The sequence below is a fragment of the Capricornis sumatraensis genome, chromosome 10 (assembly GCF_032405125.1).
Source record: "Capricornis sumatraensis isolate serow.1 chromosome 10, serow.2, whole genome shotgun sequence".
Taxonomy (NCBI): domain Eukaryota; kingdom Metazoa; phylum Chordata; class Mammalia; order Artiodactyla; family Bovidae; genus Capricornis; species Capricornis sumatraensis.
The window spans coordinates 82,455,001-82,474,648 of NC_091078.1; the positions used below are offsets into that span (position 1 = coordinate 82,455,001).

Below are 19,648 nucleotides of genomic sequence, written 5' to 3' on the forward strand. Positions count from 1 at the left end.
CCGGGAGGGGGGAGTTCTGGATGTTTCGGAGCTTTCTGGGGTCCAAATTCAGCTCAACTGTTGAACTGCGCGTGTTGCCCCAAAACCAGTAGGTGGCTGGGGTGTCGGTTTCCAAACTCGAAGAGACTTGTCCCTGCCTTCTGCAAACTCCGCCGCCCAGGAGTGGAGCAGCTGAGCACTGGGAGAACCCGACTCCTTATTGGTGCATCTTGAGTCGGGGGTGTGGGCTGAGAATGCCCCGCGTCCGGTACGGGGAGTTCCTTCTGTGTGTCTTGGAGGGCGGTGCGTAATCTAGAGTCCCCACGTTCTCTCAGGGTCCTTTTTCAAGCTCCAGGAGCCCTGAGGCTGAACTGGATTGACAGGGAACAGGTCCGATCTCAGGAACGGAAGGGTGGGCCCAGGGCTCAGGGGGCGGGGAACAGGGCGGGGCCTGTCCTAGATGCTTTGCTTCCGCGAGGAGCTAGGAGTGGGGGTGCGCTGCAGTCCGACTCTGCACCCTGCTGGCGGGGTGGCCCCAAGAAGCAGAAATCCTGGGGAGAGCTTGGAGAGATTTCAGTTCTCACTAGCCATGGGGTGCCAGAGAAGTCTAAAAGGGAGCCTGAAGTGCACATTTCCCTAGAAAGGGAGCGTGAGAGGGCGCGGAAGTCACCTCCATGCGCTGCAAAATACGCACATAGCAGGGAAGCGAAGCTGGTACCCCTACCCGGTGTTTATTTACTCACTACCCTCTTCTCTTTCCCCCTGCCCCTGCCCCACTCGCCCTCTTGTCTGCCCTACACGGCCTCTGCCCTCTCCCTTTTGTGAGATTTGAGGGTCCGCTGTAAGGTTTTGGCCCAAGTGAGAGCGGTTCTAGGACTTCCCTAGCGACGTGCGTTTCTGCCACGCGCTCTGACGCAGAAACTATCGTGGGTCAGGATCTCCCAGCGCACAGGGGCTGTGCGCCCTGCTCCCCAGTGATGCAATTACTTTTCTCCTGAGTACCCATACTCCCCACCGTTACCTTTTCTAAGTGGAAGCTTGACTACTTACCCAGGGCGCTTGGCTGCCCCCTTTTCCGAGCGCTGCTGTTCGTGGCTTGCGAGTCCCAAATGTTGATGTCGCATCCATCTCCACTGCTCAACCGAGGGGTCGGTTGGGAAGGGAGGCAAGCTTGTAGACTGAGAGGAGGGAGATTTAGGCTGCTGGGATGTGAGGATGAAGATGAACCCCCTTTAGCCCCCAGCAAATCTCCCAGAGTCGCAGTGCGTTGTTGAGATTGTTTGGGGGTGGGCGGAGACGGCAGTTTGGCGAAATGGGAGGGGGTGCTGCATGAGTCATCGCTGCCCCGGGACGCCTGGAATCCTTCTGTTCTTGGAAAGGTTGTTTGATCTGGGTGGGTATAAGTCAGGTGCTGGAACCCAGAGCATCAGAGTGTGCCCAGATCCCAAGGCTGTAACCCACAGTTCCAGAACCTTACTGATAGGGCTGCGTGCCTAAGTCAAGTTTGTAAACAGCCTTTACTCCTCCTCCCTCCCCGCCTCCACACCCTGCTGAGTGGCCCCAGCAGTGGTATAAACTTTTTGCTGCGCAGGACCTTAATTTCTGTTGGCAATTTTAGGTGGTAACTCGCACTTGTAACTGCAGAGTAGTAACTTTCTTAGGGAACTGAGGGGCAGGACGTAAGAAAGACGAACTCCCTAGACCTTGAGGAGTCCATTTGTATTGCGCCTAATTTGCAGTCTGGCTCTTTTTTTGGAGGGGAGGGAGGTACAGAAGATCTGGCATGTTATCTGAAAAATATGTGAGGTAGCCCTTTATAGCTGGAATGAATCTAGCTCCAAAATCCTTGCCCCTTTGTCTTCCTTTTGGAATTTATCTTTCTTGGAAAGATGTCCCATACCCGTTTGGTACTTGTAGTATCTTGGCGCTCCTCCTGGCCCTCTCAGGAAATCTTCCTGGAAATCTGGAAATCGTTCATTCTTCAGACTGGGCCATGCCAGCCTTCCTCCCTTCCCTCACCCTACTGGTCAGTTATTAGTTTCCCTGAAATCCTTCTTAGATGTGTTTCTCACCTGTTCTGAGCATCCCTACTCTACCTCCAGACCTCTTTGCTTCTCTCTTCCTCTCTCATGAGGGCTGATGTCTAAGAAATATTTCTGTCTGGCTTCTTCTCCTGTTCTTTTCTCTTTAATCCCTGCCACACACTGCTTGTAGATTAATGATGACAAGGTGCAAAATCACATCGCTACCCTGTTCAGTTACTGCACAGACCTCCCCACTGCCTAATGAATGACTATAAATTCTTCCATCTGGCACTTAAGGCCATTGCCAGTGTACCTCCTCACCCCTTTATACATCCAGAGTGCCTAGTCTCATCTGTCAAGCTTTGCTTCACAAACTACATTTCAGGCAAACTGCTTTTGCACATTTCATTTCCCTCCCATCTCATAACCTTTGGGCCTTTGGATTTACTAGGTGACCTCAACCAGCTTCGCATGCTCAAATCACACCCTTCTTTCAAAGTGTAACTAACATATCTTGTTCCCAGAAAACCTCTTCCTAGTCCTTCAGACTTCTGCCATCTCTCTCCACTTTCACAGACGTATACCTCTCGCCCTCCTTGAGGTTTAGTGTGCTCTCCCTTGTATTATGGCTCTTGCAACACATGTTCTATCCCCTTTTCCTGGGAAGCAGGGTCAGCATCAATTCATTTCTCTCGCGCAGTAGAACCTTTTATATATTGTAGTAAGTACTTACAGCCTGTATTTGAATAAATGGTCACCTTAGCCAAGAAAGGGTTACTCTTCATTCAAACAACTGTGTTGTGAATCAGCCACAAATGAATTTGGTCTCATTTATATTCCTTTTACTGAACTCTTATTCTGTGTCTTGTACTGAAATAAGTGCTTTATGTGTGCAGTATTTCATCTAAATCCTTACAACAGCCCAGTCCTTGAAAGAGCCCATTTTTCAGTTGAGGGCACTGAATCTTTGAGAGGTGGGGACTTGCTTGTGGTTTCACAGGTAGCAAGTGACAGAGCTGAGGTTCCCATCCAGTCCTTCTGACCATACTCTTAACCATGGGCCAGAGACTGAATCTGTGTTCCTAAAGAGAATTTCAAAGTTTTGTTTGTTTTTTTTAAAGGCTCTAGACTAGAATCAGGGTACCTGAGTTCCCGATTTAGCAGGAGAACCATTCAGCTGCTTATGTATCACTGAAAGGGACAAGTCAATTCCTGCCTCTGGACCTCAGTTTCCCCTTTTAATAATCAAAGATGCCAGACCTTCACCAGATGGGCTCCCAGATTCTTTCTCAGTATTTGTGGCCTGTCTCTAGTAGCTTTCACGTGCTGTAGTCTGTTTCTTGCTCTGTGCTCAGAGAGCACCAGAGTTGTGTTTTGAAAATAGGGAGAGGTGCCTGGGTAAAAGCAAACTTGTTAAATCACTTCTTCTCTGGAAGCCAGTTACTCTCTTATTCTGACACCAGACTGTGTCAGAGCTATCTTGTCTTTAAGTCAGGGATGAACCACATGGAGAGTTTTTTTTTTTTTAATACAAATATTAGATCTTACCATTAGAAATATCAAATCTGCATACATAGGGTAATTTCTCAAATCTAAATTTAGTTTTCAACTTCCCAGGAAATTTTGACACTTAGTTAGGTTTGGGAACCCCAGTGCTTAGCCAAGTACTTTAAAAACTTTGTCATGCCTAAGAATTCGAAAATGTCAGTACTTGGGCCCTACCTACCCCCCAGAGATTTCAATTCAGTAGATTAGAATTTGGGTGGAATGTGATACTTCAGTGCTGATACTGCCACTGATGTTCAAGGACAGTCATTTCCTGGATCCAGGAGAAAGTTAATGGCCTTTGCCTTTCGCCCCACATTAAGGGAAAAGGAACCACAGAGAAGGCAAGAAGAGCTTGATTTTTTTCGTTAAAACACTGCCCACTGGCATGGCATGGGGAACTTTTTATCGCTCCTGTAATGTTTCCTTTGGGTGGTTCAACTTTGCAGCTTCATTTATAATTTGCAAAAATTGTGGGTATATGGGAAGGGGAGGAGAAAGAGTTACCGTGAAACCCTTAGAGTGATTGGCAAACACAAACTATATCCTGGTGGTTAGAGGCTGGCTCACTCTGCAACACCAAAAGCCACTTCTGTTCCAAGCCCTGACAAGGTATCACTTTGCTAAGCACTTTACACACATTTTGGGCTTCCCTTGTGGCTCAGCTAGTAAAGAACCTGCCTGCAATGCGGTAGACCTGGGTTCGATCCCTGGGTTGGGAAGATCCCCTGGAGAAGGGAAAGGGAAAGGCTGCCCACTCCAGTATTCTGGCCTGCTGCTGCTGCTGCTAAGTTGCTTCAGTCGTGTCTGACTCTGTGGGACCCCATAGACGGCAGCCCACCAGGCTCCCCCATCCCTAGGATTCTCCAGGCAAGAACGCTGGAGTGGGTTGCCATTTCCTTCTTCAATGCATGAAAGTGAAAAGTGAAAGTGAAGTCGCTCAGTCGTGTCTGACCCTCAGCGACCCCATGGACTGACTGCAGCTTACTAGGCTCCTCCGTCTGTGGGATTTTCCAGGCAGGAGTACTGGAGTGGGGTGCCATTGCCTTCTCCGAGTATTCTGGCCTAGAGAATTCCAAAGAGTCAGACATGACTGAGCGACTTTCACTTCACTTACACACATTATCTCGTTTAATCTGCACAGTGACAGTAAGTATTTTTATCCCTCATTGATAAACAAGGAACGTGAAACTCAGAGTAGTTAAGGAGCTTACCCAAGGTGGGCGAGCAAGTGGTGGCACTGAGATTGAAACCGTGGGCAGCCTGACTGGAAAGTCTTACCCTGGGTCACTCCCTGTGGTCAGGGAAAGGGTTGATAAGAGGCTCCTCTGCCATTGTCCCTGGCAGCACTGCATTGAGTGCCTTCTGGCCAACATGTGCTTCCTGATTTTGAAGTCAGGATAAGGCTTTCTAGAGTAGGCTTTTCTCTTTGGAACTAGTACTTGTCTCTGTTACCAGGCTGTCTTAACACACAGAAACCCTCTTTCAGCAGCCTGGAGGAGTGAATATAAATCAGCTTAAGCACCAAGGAAATATTTCTTAGAGACTGATTTGGATAGCAGGTTCTGTAGAGTCCACTCAGGTTAAGGTACTGATATGGCAGAGAGTGAAAAAAGAAAAATAAAAAAAAAACTACTTCTCCAAGTATATCAGTAAGATTTTCAGCTTAAGGAGCCCTCATGGGAAAGGAGTTGGGTAAGATGGCACCACTTACTTGGCATTGTTCCACTGTCCTTTTCCTCCCAGTGGCTAAGTTATATTAAATCAACCTCTCATCTCTCTTTATTTGCAGCTGGGCACATTTCGGTCCCATGATGGAGATTATTTTATTGAACCACTACTGTCCATTGATGAACAAGAAGATGAAGAGGCCCAAAACAAACCCCACATTATCTATAGGCACAGCACCCGCCACAGAGAGCCAGCGACAGGACAGCATGCATGTGACACCTCAGGTATTTGCGTCTTGCTTAAGCGGAGATCCTGGCTGTGTGAGCTGGGTTACTTGCCAGGCCTCAAAGAGGTAGCTATTTCACAGGCTACAGAGAGCTACCGTTTACAGTGTCTTTGCTATTCAGTCTTCAAGCCAGGTAGGTATATTCCCATTGTACAGATGTGGAAACTAAAAAGAGGTTGAGTAACTTGTCCAATGTTGAACAGTTAATAAGTGACAAGTGCAGGAGATGAACTCATACAGCAGTGACGTCAAGCCCACTCTGGGCAGATCCACCTCTTGCTGAAGTTGCTGATTTTTAGGATTAAGCTTTAGTGATGTCTTGAGGCTATTGTTATTGTATTCATTAGGACTTTTTTTTTTTTACAATGTACAAGTATGAGAAAGTCTTACAAATGGAAGGCACAAAAACTTCTGTATGTTTATTGGAATTTTTTTCAATCCACTTCGTTGTAACTAATGTTCTATGACTTCAGGAAATACAGGAACAGAGCTATGGCTTGCGCTCTCAGGTGTCAGCTGAGTGCATATATACCTGCCATAGATTTTCCTGCATCCTGGTCAGATTCTTGGAGGCTTGGTGCTGACACGCTTGGCCGTTGTCAGTTATATTTCCCCTGGGCACACTGGAAAGCTTATGCTGGTGTATGCCTCTCAGTCTCCAGTCTGGAAGCACACTTTCACTATCTCTGAAGCCTACTTATTTCTCTCTGATGGTCCTGTTTCTTTAGAAACCATCTATATGTTTGGTCCTGTGTTTTAGGATGTTTGTTAAAATAACCATCTTTTTTATTGTTTCTAAAATTGTATCCCTCCCCCCATTCTTTATTTTTTTAAGTCTCTTCCTCAAATTAAGTGATTTCTCAGGGTGTTCTGGTTTCTCCAAATAAGACCAAAATTCAAGACCAAGAAGGTCTTCCTAAAATGATCGCTTGTTTCATCTTGTATCTATATCAGGTTCTTCCACTGTGGCAGAGTGTGATGTCCTCTTCTCTCCCAGAATTATTAGTTCTAAAGAGAAACCTTTAATAAAAGATTACACTGGCTTGTAACGTGGTAGAGCCGAGTTGTAGGGTGTGTCATCCGGCTTTATCCCATTCAGTCCTGTGTTCTTAACCACCAGGGCTAATTGGAACATAACTGAAATGTTCTGTCTAGACTCTCTACAGAGCCAAGGGGTAGAGATGGGAGTCTGAAATCAGAAACAGTCGTCAGGGTGCCAAGACTACCAGCCAACTGCAAGTTGAATGGCAAGACATTTATTACGTCTTTGTGGCCCTGCTAATAAGAATATAGACCTTAACTTCTGACTTTCTAAACCTGAACTGGGAAGTGCCTATTTTATGCATATATGCTGCGATTCATGGGGTCGAAAATAGTCGGACATGACTGAGCGACTTAACTGAACTGAAAGAAAGGAAATATATCTCTTCCACTTCTATCTTATATATTGTACATTCAAAAGATAAATAACATTTTCATTGATCAATTTGTTGAACATCGGCACTTTGTGACACTCTTCTCCCTAAAGTGAAAGCAAACCACTGTTTTTTAAAAACTGCCTTTTATTATTTATTATGGTCCTATTTTTTACTGGCATTGGGCAAAGCACTTTGCCTACACGACTTCACTTAATCATTACCACAGCAACCCTATGAGTCAGACACCAGTCTCCCCTCCATTGTGTCTGGTAAAGGAGCTGAGGCTTTCAGAGATGAAACAGCTTGCCTAAGATCTCACAGCTAGTCTGTGATGACAACCCATGATTTCCTTTCTTACCTTGCAGCCTTTGCTGTGTGCAGCTGTGATGTACAAGAGTGTGTACATTCAGGTGTGTATTTGCGTGAGAGAGAAAGAGAAGTCTTTTTGAATACTGTCATTCCCAAAATCCTCTGGGTTCATTTTCTTAAATTAATTACCAGAATAAATAGACATTTGGTTTTCTGGACCAGAGGACAAGTCATAGTCAAGTTCAGTTAAAAACACAAAAGAGAGGGAATCTGGAAAGGTAAGGAAAGAGGACAGCAAAAGATGCTTTTGTTGTCTTTACCATTTTTTTGAAAAAAAGAAAAAAAAGATTTTTCAAAACCACTTAATCGTGTTCTAATTATCTGTACTGGGGCCTCCGAGCCATCTTCCAAATCACCAGTGCCAACTTTTAGTTTTCTGTCTGGTTTTTTGCTTGCTGGTGACCAATCTGGCAGACCCTTCCCTTACTCTGTGTGATGATTCAGCAGGCCGGCAGTTTTGATTGGCTTTTTCAAAGGTTGCTGTCGGACTGTGCTGCTCTGATTTTTCTCTCCCAGCTGCTTCTGCACCCCTTCTTTGCGTTCAGATACAGGAATCTCAGAGCAATTGGAGAGAACTTTGGAACATGGCACGTTTCACCAGCAGCCATTAGCAGCATGGACCAGCAGATCAGAAACTTCCAAAATCTAGGGAGCTTTGGCACAGGGAGTAAAAGTAGGTGGGGGTGGGAGAAGTCCCTCTGGCCAGGGATTATCTGGCCAATGCAAATATCAGTTTAATTCAGGTTCAGAGATTTCCCCCAAAAGCAGTGGTTGGTAATCAGAGGTAACTTTCCAAGTGCCCTGGGAGCCTCATGCAAATTCTTTAAACAAACTCCTCTTGCAGGGAAGTCAGATGGAGCAAGAAAGAATCAGTGGGGTTTAAAAAGCATTCCAAGTGACTTAGAAGTTCAGTTCTATGTGAGAGTTCCCACTAAAGTGGGATTTCGGGCAGTAAGCACTGTCCATAGCTGGCACTGTCTTTGCATCTCCATCACTGCTTTCCATCTTCACGTCTCATAAAGTGATAGATGATTCAAGCTAGAAGAAACTAGCTCTAGGTCAACATGCTAGCTCTACCCAGATGAGCAAACTGTAGGCCTAGGGTGTTAGGTTACTTGTTTACAGGAGTGATGCTTAAATATTCAACAAGAAACCTTCAAAATTTAAGATGGCCCAAGCCTGGAAGCAGGCACCTGGAAGCCCTCTGCTGAGCTAGGTGTAACCCTTCAGTTGCTGGATTATGAGAGTCTTCCTGGGGGCAGGGCACTGTGGCTGTGACACTGCTTCCTACAGATGGAACAGAAGTCTTGCTCATTTTTGATTGTTAATATATGTTGAATTTTCAAAAAGGATTCTGAAATAAGTTCTGTTAAAAAGACATGTAGAAGGAGTCTTATGGAGTAAAAATGTTATGGAATTAGAAAGGAGTCTACAACATAATTTATTCATTAATGTGTGCATTTATTCATTCAGCCATGAGCTATTTATTGAGTAACTCCTCTATGCCATGAGGATTAAACCATCTTTTTACAGTTAGACATGTGACCTGAAGCACATTTAGAACATAAAGTAAGAGTAACATATCCCTTCCAAGAGGGTCAGTTCAGTTCAGTCGCTCAGTCGTGTCTGACTCTTTGTGACCCCATGAATCACAGCACGCCAGGCCTCCCTGTCCATCACCAACTCCCAGAGTTCACTCAGACTCGCGTCCATAGAGTCAGTGATGCCATCCAGCCATCTCATACTCTGTCGTCCCCTTCTTCTCCTGCCCCCAGTCCCTCCCAGCATCAAAGTCTTTTCCAATGAGTCAACTCTTCGCATGAGGTGGCCAAAGTACTGGAGTTTCAGCTTTAGCATCATTCCTTCCAAAGAAATCCCGGGGTTGATCTCCTTCAGAATGGACTGGTTGGATCTCCAAGAGGGTAGGTAGGACTAAATAAGTATGAAATAATGAAAACTCCAGGGACAGATGGTAGACAATCACTGAATGGGAGATTTTTTTTTTTAATGATCATAAAAATAGAAATTAAGACACCATAGCTAGGTATGGTGACTCAAAATATTTGGTATTTAGACTCAAAATACCAAAACTCAAAGTTAATCATATGCCTGTGGTTAAGCTTAGAGCTTCTTGGTCACCTGATCATAAGAAAGCCAATAAGAGACACCCCATGGTGCCCCTGCCAGTGAGTAAGAGCTAAGAGCCCCTTCTTTGTATTTATCTCTACCTAATGCAGTATTTTGACGTTTTATTTCTTGCTACTTTTCCTTAGCTCAGTGTCTGTGCCTCTGTTTTCCCATCGTTGGTTGCATCTACCTATGTGCCCGTTGGCCACTTGAGTGTCTATGCTTGGTTTGTGGTTTCCATCCTGCTTGTAGGTTCCTCAGGATTCAGGATGGGGTGTGGGGTAGCTTCTCTTTCTTATGGCAGGTCCTTGTGACTGGTGTCCCTTGCCCACTGGATCCTTAGTAGAGGTCTTTGAGGTGACTGCCTGCCCGCCCTAAACGCCAGGGGGGCCGAGTGGTAGACTCATGGGAGCTGTTTGGGAGAGTTTGTTGCTTTTTAAAAAGCAACAAACTTTGCTGCTGATCCTTTGCATTGTATTTCCAGATGACACCCCAAGTTCTGTTTCACAGACACCTGCTATTTGCCTCTGGATTTTATGCAAGAGGATTTAGTTGTTTTTGTCAGTGAAAGAGATGCGTTTCCCAATAGGTGAATGAGAGGAAGGCAGGAGAAAAGACCAACAGAAGGTTTGTTTGCCTGGACCTAAAAGACAGACTCTCTGTAACTAAAATGCCCCTCTCACCCTCCCATCTCAGCAAGGCTCTCTCTTTTGCTCTCCCTTAAGGGATTTAAGCGTTGTACACTCACTAACCCATCAATGCCGCTTCTAAGGAAGTAATTGGACATTTGTGTAAACAGGTTTATATACTGCGTCTGGTGTTGTTTATTATAGCAAGTGACTGGAAACGACCTAAGTGCCTTTGGTTGAAGGATAGATCAATAATTGATGAAGTCTGCATTTGGTGGACTCTTATGCAGCCATTAAAAATGATGGCATAGATTTAGGTTAACAAACCCAGAAATGGATATATTAAGTGTGCACACAAGTGATGAAGTAATATGAGGGTATGATCTCATTTTTTAAAATAATGACAGAGTGTGTGGGAGAGCATGCGTGTATAAAGAAAAAGATCTCAAGCAGTAGGCACAAAAATATTAAAAGGGACTATTTCTTGTTGGTTGGAACATAGGCAATCTTTACGTTTTTAGCTTATATTCTTATATTTTTGTCATGATTCTATAATAGTTCATAATCAAAAAATGTAGTTGAAAATAAAAGGGGGAGTGGCATGTAATTATTTTGTAATCCCAAGACACTTGTCACCAGGGACAAATAGGCAAGTCAGGACCCCACGTTTTTTGTCTTTGGGATGAGATAATCTCAGTACTCAGGCAGATAAAATTCCTGCCTTGTGGCTACTTCTTTGGGACACCAGGGCTGGTCAAAGCTGAGACTCCATTCCACCTAGCTAAGTTGCCTTGTGCCTGCTGTACTAACTGTGGGACTATAATGGGATTACCATTATATTATGGCTTAGTCTTAGTTAGGTGCTGGGGCCTCTGCCTGTCACCCCTATTAGAGTGTACTGTCACTTCTTGGTTGGGCTCCCAAGGATCCGATTGTAAAGCCTGGAAAATACAGGACGCCTAAGGAATCACTGTGCTACACACTTTCCATATATTGTCATATGTAATTCATTCATCAGTACTTTGGGTAGTTATTATTAGCCTATGTTATGGTTGAGTAAATAACATCTCAGTGAGTTGAGCCTCTTGTCCAAAGTCACACAGCTGGTAGGAAGTTGGCCTGACACTTGAATCCAGACCTGATTCCAGTTTCCTCTGCTGTGAGCCAAACTTCACTGAAAACACAAATGGAAGCTGCTATCTAAAAAAAATCCTTTTTCACTCAAGTTTTCAGAGCATCCTCTTTGACTTCTATATAATCTCATCTTTAAATGATACTAACAGTGGCTAATGTTTGTTGAGTGCTTATTGCATGGCAGACACTGTTACAAGTGTTTGCCATGGATTAGATTTAATTTTTACCTCAATTTTCATTTTTGCAGATAGGAAAACAGACATAGAAAAAGTCCTTGCGGGTTATAGTGCTCCTAAACATACCATTTTCCACAACCCTTTTGTCTTGGTCTGGCTAAAGTAGTTTTTTGGCCTGTCTCTTTGTTGATTGGATTGCATTTGTGATGAATTATTTTTGCTGGAACTTTTTTTTTTTTTGCTGGGATGATTTTTTAAAATGCATTCCTAGAATCTGATTTGTTATGGAGGAGGATTGCCTGCTGCCTGGAATTCCCACCAAGGTTCTGATGACTCATGAAGACTGTGTCTCCAGCTTGCTTCTGTTGGAGTATACACTTGTTACACATTAACCTCGTGTATGCCATTAATAATTTAGCATAGATTAGCTGATTAGATTAGCTTCCCTGAGAGTAGGGCCCAAATGGAGTGAGAGACAGAGGTAAGGAACAGACCTCAGAAGGGGTCTTCAAGTAAACAATTCTGGAACAGCTTGAGGGTTCCAGGCAGTGACAGAAGCTTTGGTTAACCTTCTACTTCTGCCTGGCCCTAAGCCTGTCTGGTGTTTTGTCTGTGTGTTTAGTATTTTTAAAGTTTGTATTGAATTTGTTGCAATATTGCTTCTGTTTTATGTTTTGGTTTTTTGGCTGAGAGGCTTGTGGGATCCTAGCTTCAACAGGGATCGATCCTGCAACTGCTGTATTGGAAGGTAGTCTTAACCACTGGACCGCCAGGGAAGTCCCCTGAGGTTGTTGGTTAATTAGTGATTTGTGTGAGAGGCCAGCCTGCCACCACTTTCCCACAGCCTTTTTCTCTCCTTAGATCCTTTCCCCTTTTAGCCTAAGAACAGGCCACACTGAAGGGACCATGTGCTGGTCAATGTGAAAGTGCATTGTGGGTTTTTTCATTTAGTCCTCTAACAGCTTCCCGGGAGGAAGATGTGTCAGTTATTCCCATTTTGCAAATGAAAAAACTGAACTCAAGAGACATGAATGAACTTGTGTAAAGACGAAACAGCTGACCCTCAAGCCCGAGGTCTATTGGAATCTTTAAAGATGGATTTTTTCAGTTGGGGTTTATTGTTTTGGCTTAATTTCTTTTCATTTACCTCTTTTTGTTCCTTGTCCATCTTTATATGCCTTTCCCCCCTTTATTACATTTTTTGATGGATCTTATTATGTCTATTAAACAGTCAATAACAGCAATGACTTCTAAAATCCTCTGTAAATTACTAGAAAAGTACTGTTTTAAATAATTGAATTCTTGAGCTTGTTTTCTCAGCTGTATATTCTTTGTGCATTTATATTAAAATATTGCTTTTATTTTGATTTAACATTAGGATTAATAGTGCAACACGCCAGTAAAATTGGCAAAGGGTAGTAAAACAGAAACTTATAATACAGGACCTGTTCTCATCTAATTTTTAAAAAAATTTCATCATGTTTTTTAAAAAGCATTTTATTATGAACATCTTCAAGAAAAGTACAGGCAGAAGTAAAGTGAACCACCAGTATGTACCATCTACATTTAATGATGAGAAGTTTTTTTCCCCATATTTGCTTCTTATTTTTCCTTTTTGTTAAAGTAAACCTAAGTATCATGTCATTTTCTAAATGCTCTATGTTTCTGAAAATGAAGATACATTTTGTAACATACCTGTGATAGTGTTTGTCATGGTGAGTAGAATCAATAATAATGACTGCGTATCATCTAAACAGTATCTGTGTTAGCATTTTCTTGATGGTCTCCCAAATGCCTTTTCACGTTTGTTTAGATGATGCTCTCAACAAGTGGTTGTTAGGCCTCTTAAGGAACTTGTCTTTTGTTGGCATTGTCATTGTTGTTAACAATCACTGTTTTCTTTCTAGTTTTAGTTTTGCTCCCTATGACCCTTTGTATCTTTTCCATTTCTTTCACTCTTTGACTCTTCTTTATTACCCTAAGATCGGGGTGCACCTGCAGCAGTTTCAAAGAGCAGGGTCAGCCCCTAAACCTAGAACACAGCAAGAGGAAAGCCACCAGGGATGAGCCACTTATCAGAATAATTTCCTTGAGCACAAAAGGTGGTGTGTTAGATTGTTTTCCTGACCCTTTGTCTGGAGTCTCCTGAAAACCTCCTCCCCTCTTTATTTTAAACTGACCAATAGAAAGATCTTCAGGTTACAATATTTACTGAGACTGCCTTATCTACCATTCAAGAATTTCACTCACTTGTGTTCTGAAACCCAGAAGAGCCGGTTTGCTGTTGGGAAAGTGAAATGGCAGGTTAGCTTTGGATGTGAAATAAGGTCTCCATGATGTATGACACACTTTCCTGTCCCCTCCCGCAAGCCCTTTTGATAAACTTCTGGATTCAGAGATCGCCCGAGGGTAGACCATTTCACCTTTGGTCCCAAATCAGGGCCTTTCCCTGTCACCTGTCATCAGATCTCAGTTATTTTCCTTTCTGCAAAAGCCCATTCACTCTCACGGAAAAGGGTTAGACAGAGACTTGCTAGTTTGTTCATCTTCCCAGGAAACCCCTGAAACAGTTAAGATGCATGTCCTTTAAAGAAAGAATGTAAGAAATTACAGAAACCTGGGACAGAGGGCAGCCATCAGATGTACAGGCTGATAGTGGCAGGAGGTACTTAGGGTAAATTTGAGGGCTTTCAGACCTTCACCTGAGCAGTCTGTCTTTTCAAGACATCAGAGAAGCTCATGGTTCTCTTCTTACGAGGGTTTTCTTCATCTAAACCCATTCGTTTTAATAAAGTGCTATTTACTCATACAGTTGAGGTTTAAAATATTCGTTTCTTGCATCTTTATTGAGATATAATTGGAGGTTTAAATTCTTGAACTTTGTATCTGCAAAGTTAGGTTCTTTGTAATGATTAGATTATTATAGAATCCTTGTCATAGTTATTTGTGGGTAGCTAGAGTCTGCTTGTGTCTGGACCAGACTTCTGCCTGGAAATGCTATATGACCCCAAATCATTAGTAAGTACAAAGCATTCCGCATGTCACAGAAAGGACCAGGAGGAAATTCAAAATACAGTGGTTGTGTACTTGTGAGCAGTGGACTTTGAGAAGCGGTAAAAATAAATGAGTGGCAAATATTGGCAAAATGCTTCCTTTTTTCTTTATCAATTCCCCAAATCTCACATGACAGTAGAGTTAGGGTAGGGTGTTAAACATGCACTCGGCCTGTGATGTGTGAGAAAAGTTTAAATTAATGGGATAGACCTCAGAATTTCCCTGCTAAGATTTTAAATTTTTACAAATATTTTTATTTTCCATTATATTGGGAACTATGTATATACTACATATGTATATATAATATATTCTAGTATTTTCTTCATTTTTTTCCTATTAAGATATTATTTATACTCAGAAAACAGTCATCTTTTTCAGTGTACAGTTTTTCAAGTCTTGGCATACAGTCAGGTGACCATTAGCACAATCAAGATAGAGAATGATTCCTGCTGTGCTTTGCAGCAGCCTCCTACTTTCTGTCTCTCTAGTTTGGCCTTCTCCAGAATGTCATATCACTGGAATCATTAAGCATGGTCATTGGGGGTTCATACACACTGTTGGCTACATCAGTAGTAATTCATCCCTTTGTATTGCTGAATAGTGTTCCACTGTATGGGTAGACTTTGATTTGTTTATTACCCAGTTGAGGGATAAAGTCTGGCAATTAAAAATGAAGCCTCTATAAACATTTGCCTGCAGATTTCAGGGTGAACATATGTTTTCAGTTGGATAAATACCTAGGAGTGAGATATCTGAGTTATATGGTAAGCATATGTTTAAGTTTATAAGAAACTGCCCATCTGCTTTTCAAGGTGACTGTACCATTTTGTAGTCCCAATGGCAGGGTATAAAAGTTCTGCTGCATCTTCACCAGCACTTGGTTTGGGCAATATTTTATTTGGCTGATTTTGGTTTTTAATTTTAGCCATTCTAGTAGATGTGTAGTGGTATCCCATTGCAGTTTTAATTTGCATTTCCCTAATGACTAATGATGTACTTATTTGCCATCTGTGTATTTTCTATGGTGAAGTGTCTGTTCAAATTCATTCCCTAAAAGAAAAAATTGGACCATCTGTTTTTGTGTTAGTGAAGTGAAGAGTACTTTATATATTCTGATATAAGCCCTTTATCAGAAATGTAGTTTGCAAATACTTTCTCCCAGACTACAGCTTGTTTTTTTTCATTTTCATTTGCAGACCCTTATTTCATATATGTCTTCCTTATTTATTGCAAACATTTCATGTTCTGTGGATTTCATGCTGTCACGGGATGACGCTGCAGGAAAGCATAGTAGACAGAGCAGTATAGGGTTTGTCCAAGACACAGGTGCAGAGAAATGGACTCAGAAAAACTTCTGTAAGTCTAGTTATTCAAAGCCATTGTCTGTGCCAACGGAAAGGGACATTGTTGTGTTTCTTTTTAGCTGATATCTAGAAACATACCTTTCAGTTTCAAGCCCGTGTAGTTAATGATAGGAATAGGTTCCTCTTGCCTAATGGATGCACACATTTACAAAGGAAACCCTGAATTCCTAAGGAGGCAGCTGTGTTCTACTTCACATTATGTGCACACAGCAGAGAAAACCAGAGGACAGTGAGACGGAGACACACAGAGCAGAAGTTAGCAGTGTGAGATTCAGCTGTGTGTGACCACACATTTTTGGGGAAACAGGAATGGGAGACATGACTCCATTTTCCTGCAAAGTTCCTATTCTGTGCTTTGTGGGTGGTATAATGGTTTTTGAAAGGTAACTTGATTATGAGCTTTTTTTTTTTCTTTTAAGTCTATTTTCTAATCCTGACATTTTATGCTATTCCAGTGAAACAAGTCAAATTAGAGAATAGAAATGGTTTTTAGAAACTGTCACCTATGTTAGGAGTTCCAAAATAAGCACTTTGCAGTGAGAAATGGAGATACATATATGGTCCCTTCCTTGATATTTTTTTAACATCACGCATAGCACATTTCTTTTTTCTTGGTCTCTCTCCATTGCAGTTATTCTGTCTCCTTCTATGTGCCCACCCTGTGTATCACTGGTCATTTTTTTCATATCCTCTCTGAGTGGCCAAGAGAAGAGTGCTGGGTTTTGCAATTTTTGAATCTTAAGACTTCATTTTCAGGATTTTTCACTTTTATCTTATAAAATATGAGAACTCATCAGTTTTCAATATTGGAATGAATTTTAGAGAACTTCTTTTCTCTGTCTTTGTGGATAAGAGGATCGAGGCTCTGAATTTTTAAGGGATTCATAATCTTGGAGCCAAAGTGAATGGAAAAATGAGCCCTGGACAAACGTAGACCTCTTCTTTCCTATACTCTTTCCAGGCTGGAAATCAGGGAAAATATAAAAATAAAATATAAATCAATGCATGGTGCCTGGAAAGAGAGGATGTTCAGAGGTGCAACTCAAATGGGATTTTGATAGTGCCACTGGGTTTATCGTAAGTGTAATAACTATGAATAAACTATTGAGAGCATTTAAAAAGCTATATCAAGGCTATAGAGAAAGACATTAGGCTTTTAATTCACTTAAGGGATTAAGTTGTCACAGCAAGCGCTGAATATATAGCAATTGAATATATGAGCTGGGCCAAGGTGCTGCGGGCTGGTGGCCTGTGGTTGGGAGGGCCCCTGGTGAGTTCAAGCTGTGACCAGAGTACAGTGTGTCCTTACAGGCACTCAGGACCATGGTGGCCAGAATATGGACATCATGATGAAGGGTTTCTACTGCGGGCCTAGTGGGTAAACTTGTCCTCAGTTGCCTGGAAACTGGGAGACTGGTGTATCAAAGGAATGTGGGAGATATGCTCTCTAGGAGTTGTTTAGAAGCCTTTTTAAAGGACTCCAGCCCAACTGCCTTTTAGTCTGTGATATGGGAGCCATACCTAGACCCACTGTGGGCATCACAGGGCCACCACGAGCTACACAGAAATGTTAGCAGAAGCCCCTTTATTCCAGCAGCCCTAAAAGGCTGCTCAACCTTAGTAACGAGTTCCCTTGGCCAATACCTCTATAGTGCTTACTCTGCCCAAGGCTCTATTTCAGTACTTTCCCTGTATACTGAGTGATTCAACCCTTCCTACCACCCTAGTCAGGAAGAATCATCATTATCTCCATTTCACAGATGAGGAAATTGAGGCCCAGAGGGCTTCAGTGACCTGCCTAAGGTCCCAGATTAAATGCACAGAAACTAGGATTTCAATATCGGTCTCTCTGACTCCCAAACTTTTAGCAGCACATCACGGTGCCTCCTGTATTCATACTGCAGACACTTAATGCCTAGGATGTACCAGCCTGTACCATAGGCAATAGCTCCACGTGGCTCCAGAGCCCTTGAAATGGCGTTGGTGCTGCCTGTTGAAAGGATAATATTGGGTTGGCCAAAAGATTTGTTTGGGTTTTTCTGTAAGATGGTCTGGAAAACCCGAATAAACTTTTTGGCCAACCCAGTATTTTTGGATGTATTAGGCTTAAAGAATATATCATTAAAATTAATTTCATCTGTTTCTTTTGACTCTGTAACATGTGGTTGCTGGAAATTCTTATCTTCCATGAGGGGCTCACATTTTATTTCTCCTGGAGACCGCTGGCCTGGAAGATCCGACGGCATGTCACAAAAGAAACAACCATTGGAAGCAGGCTGCAGAGAGTGCATGGTGACTGTAGACAGCTGGGACCCTGCTGGGCAGAAGGGCCCATCTCCCCTTATTGCTCAGAGATGGAATGAGTCAAAACCAACATTTCCCTAGGAGTCTATTTCAGGATATTAATAGCAAAACCAAACAAACTCTAAGACCTATAAAATACAGGCCTGGGTATGTTCAGCATTGTGCTATTTCAAATAGATGTGTTTTAAATATTTTCTGAAGTTATTTCAAGGGTGCCTCAGTTTGATCATTTGTGAGATGGAGCTAATAGTGCTGTGAGGAACGATCAGGTTAGTCCATGTAAAGTGCTTTCAATAGTGCTTGGCACGGTGGAAAGCTTAAATGTGAGCCAGGATTATTGTAATAATGTAGTCAGTGTTGTCATAGTTACTGCATGTAGTTGAAGGAGCTGGGGGATGCTGAATATGGGAGGATGCTGCAGGGCCTTTGGGGCAACAGTCTCAGCTTCTGCACCTGCGTCAGCAAATTTACCTCCCCAGAATAGGGGAGGCACTCAGCCCTTGGAAGGTGGTGTGATGACCCTCAGATATGCCTCCCACCACCTACCACCAACCACTCATCACAGCCCCTTGAACTGCAAGAAGCTTCTAATTGTCTTCTCTCAATGGCATTTCCTTCTCTCCCCGAGAGGAAGGTCCGTCAGTACACTCCTCTTCATCTTGTTCTGTTTTCAAGGACTTTCAATCTCCTCATAAATTGGCCTGGATCCCCTAATTTTCCTGATTCCATAGATAAACAAAGTGTAGACTGGTTTCTTTTCTGCAAGACTTCTCAGAGCTCTTAAAATGCTAATGTGTATGGAGAAAGTCCCAGATGTAAATGCTGTATAAAGTATTTTGCAAACCCACTTGGCTTGTTTTGGGGAATATCTTCTGGGACTAACGTTCCGTAAACCGCTACTGGGGAAACATTGTCCATAAAGGTTCTGGCCAGCCAAAAGGGAAATCTCTGCCGCCACTGCCCTTTGCACCCTTGTCCCCCTAGCCCTGTGTGTGGAGCACACAGATGTTGGACTGGGCATGCCATTCCTCCAACCCGGAACCCCCCCCCCCCCCCAAAACTAACAGTTTGTCTGGAGAAATGGGACACATTTGGGTATGTGACTCTCTAGAGTATCTAGGAATTCACTGTTATTTTTTAGGCTATCAAACTGAGTACCCTTAAGAAAATTAAGTCTTGATGATTTTCATTCATATGCTTTAGAAATTTATATACACAGAACAATTCCTTCCCTTAGTTCCTTCCCCATCCAGTTTCTGGAAACACATTGTTCTTTATATTCATTGGTTTTATGGCTATTTTTGTTTTATGTTTTATCTCTTTCTTCCCTACATTGTGCTTGTTTACCCATCTTCCTCCGATCCCAGTAGACTGTGGTTCCTGTCTCACCGAGTCTGTCTCTGGCGGTTTCACTGAGTAACTCTTTGAGGGTAGATCTTAAACATGACTAGAACAGAGGGCGGGAGCTGCCCTCAGCTTCCACTTTTTGTTTGTTGTATGCTATCAGTCTTTGGAGCCAGTTGAGAGGCGGAAGTGTTTGTGGCATGTTTGCATCTCATTACATCTTG

At 42.8% G+C, this 19,648-nt stretch overlaps 1 protein-coding gene across 1 annotated transcript in view; it reads left to right on the plus strand.

Moving 5' to 3' along the window:
• ADAMTS9 (ADAM metallopeptidase with thrombospondin type 1 motif 9) overlaps positions 1 to 19,648 on the plus strand; it is a 162,287-nt gene that overhangs the window by 1,314 nt on the left and 141,325 nt on the right. The window contains exon 3 of the mRNA XM_068981738.1: positions 5,341 to 5,503. Within this exon, the coding sequence (XP_068837839.1) occupies positions 5,341 to 5,503 (163 nt within the window). The remainder of the gene's footprint in view (positions 1 to 5,340; positions 5,504 to 19,648) is intronic.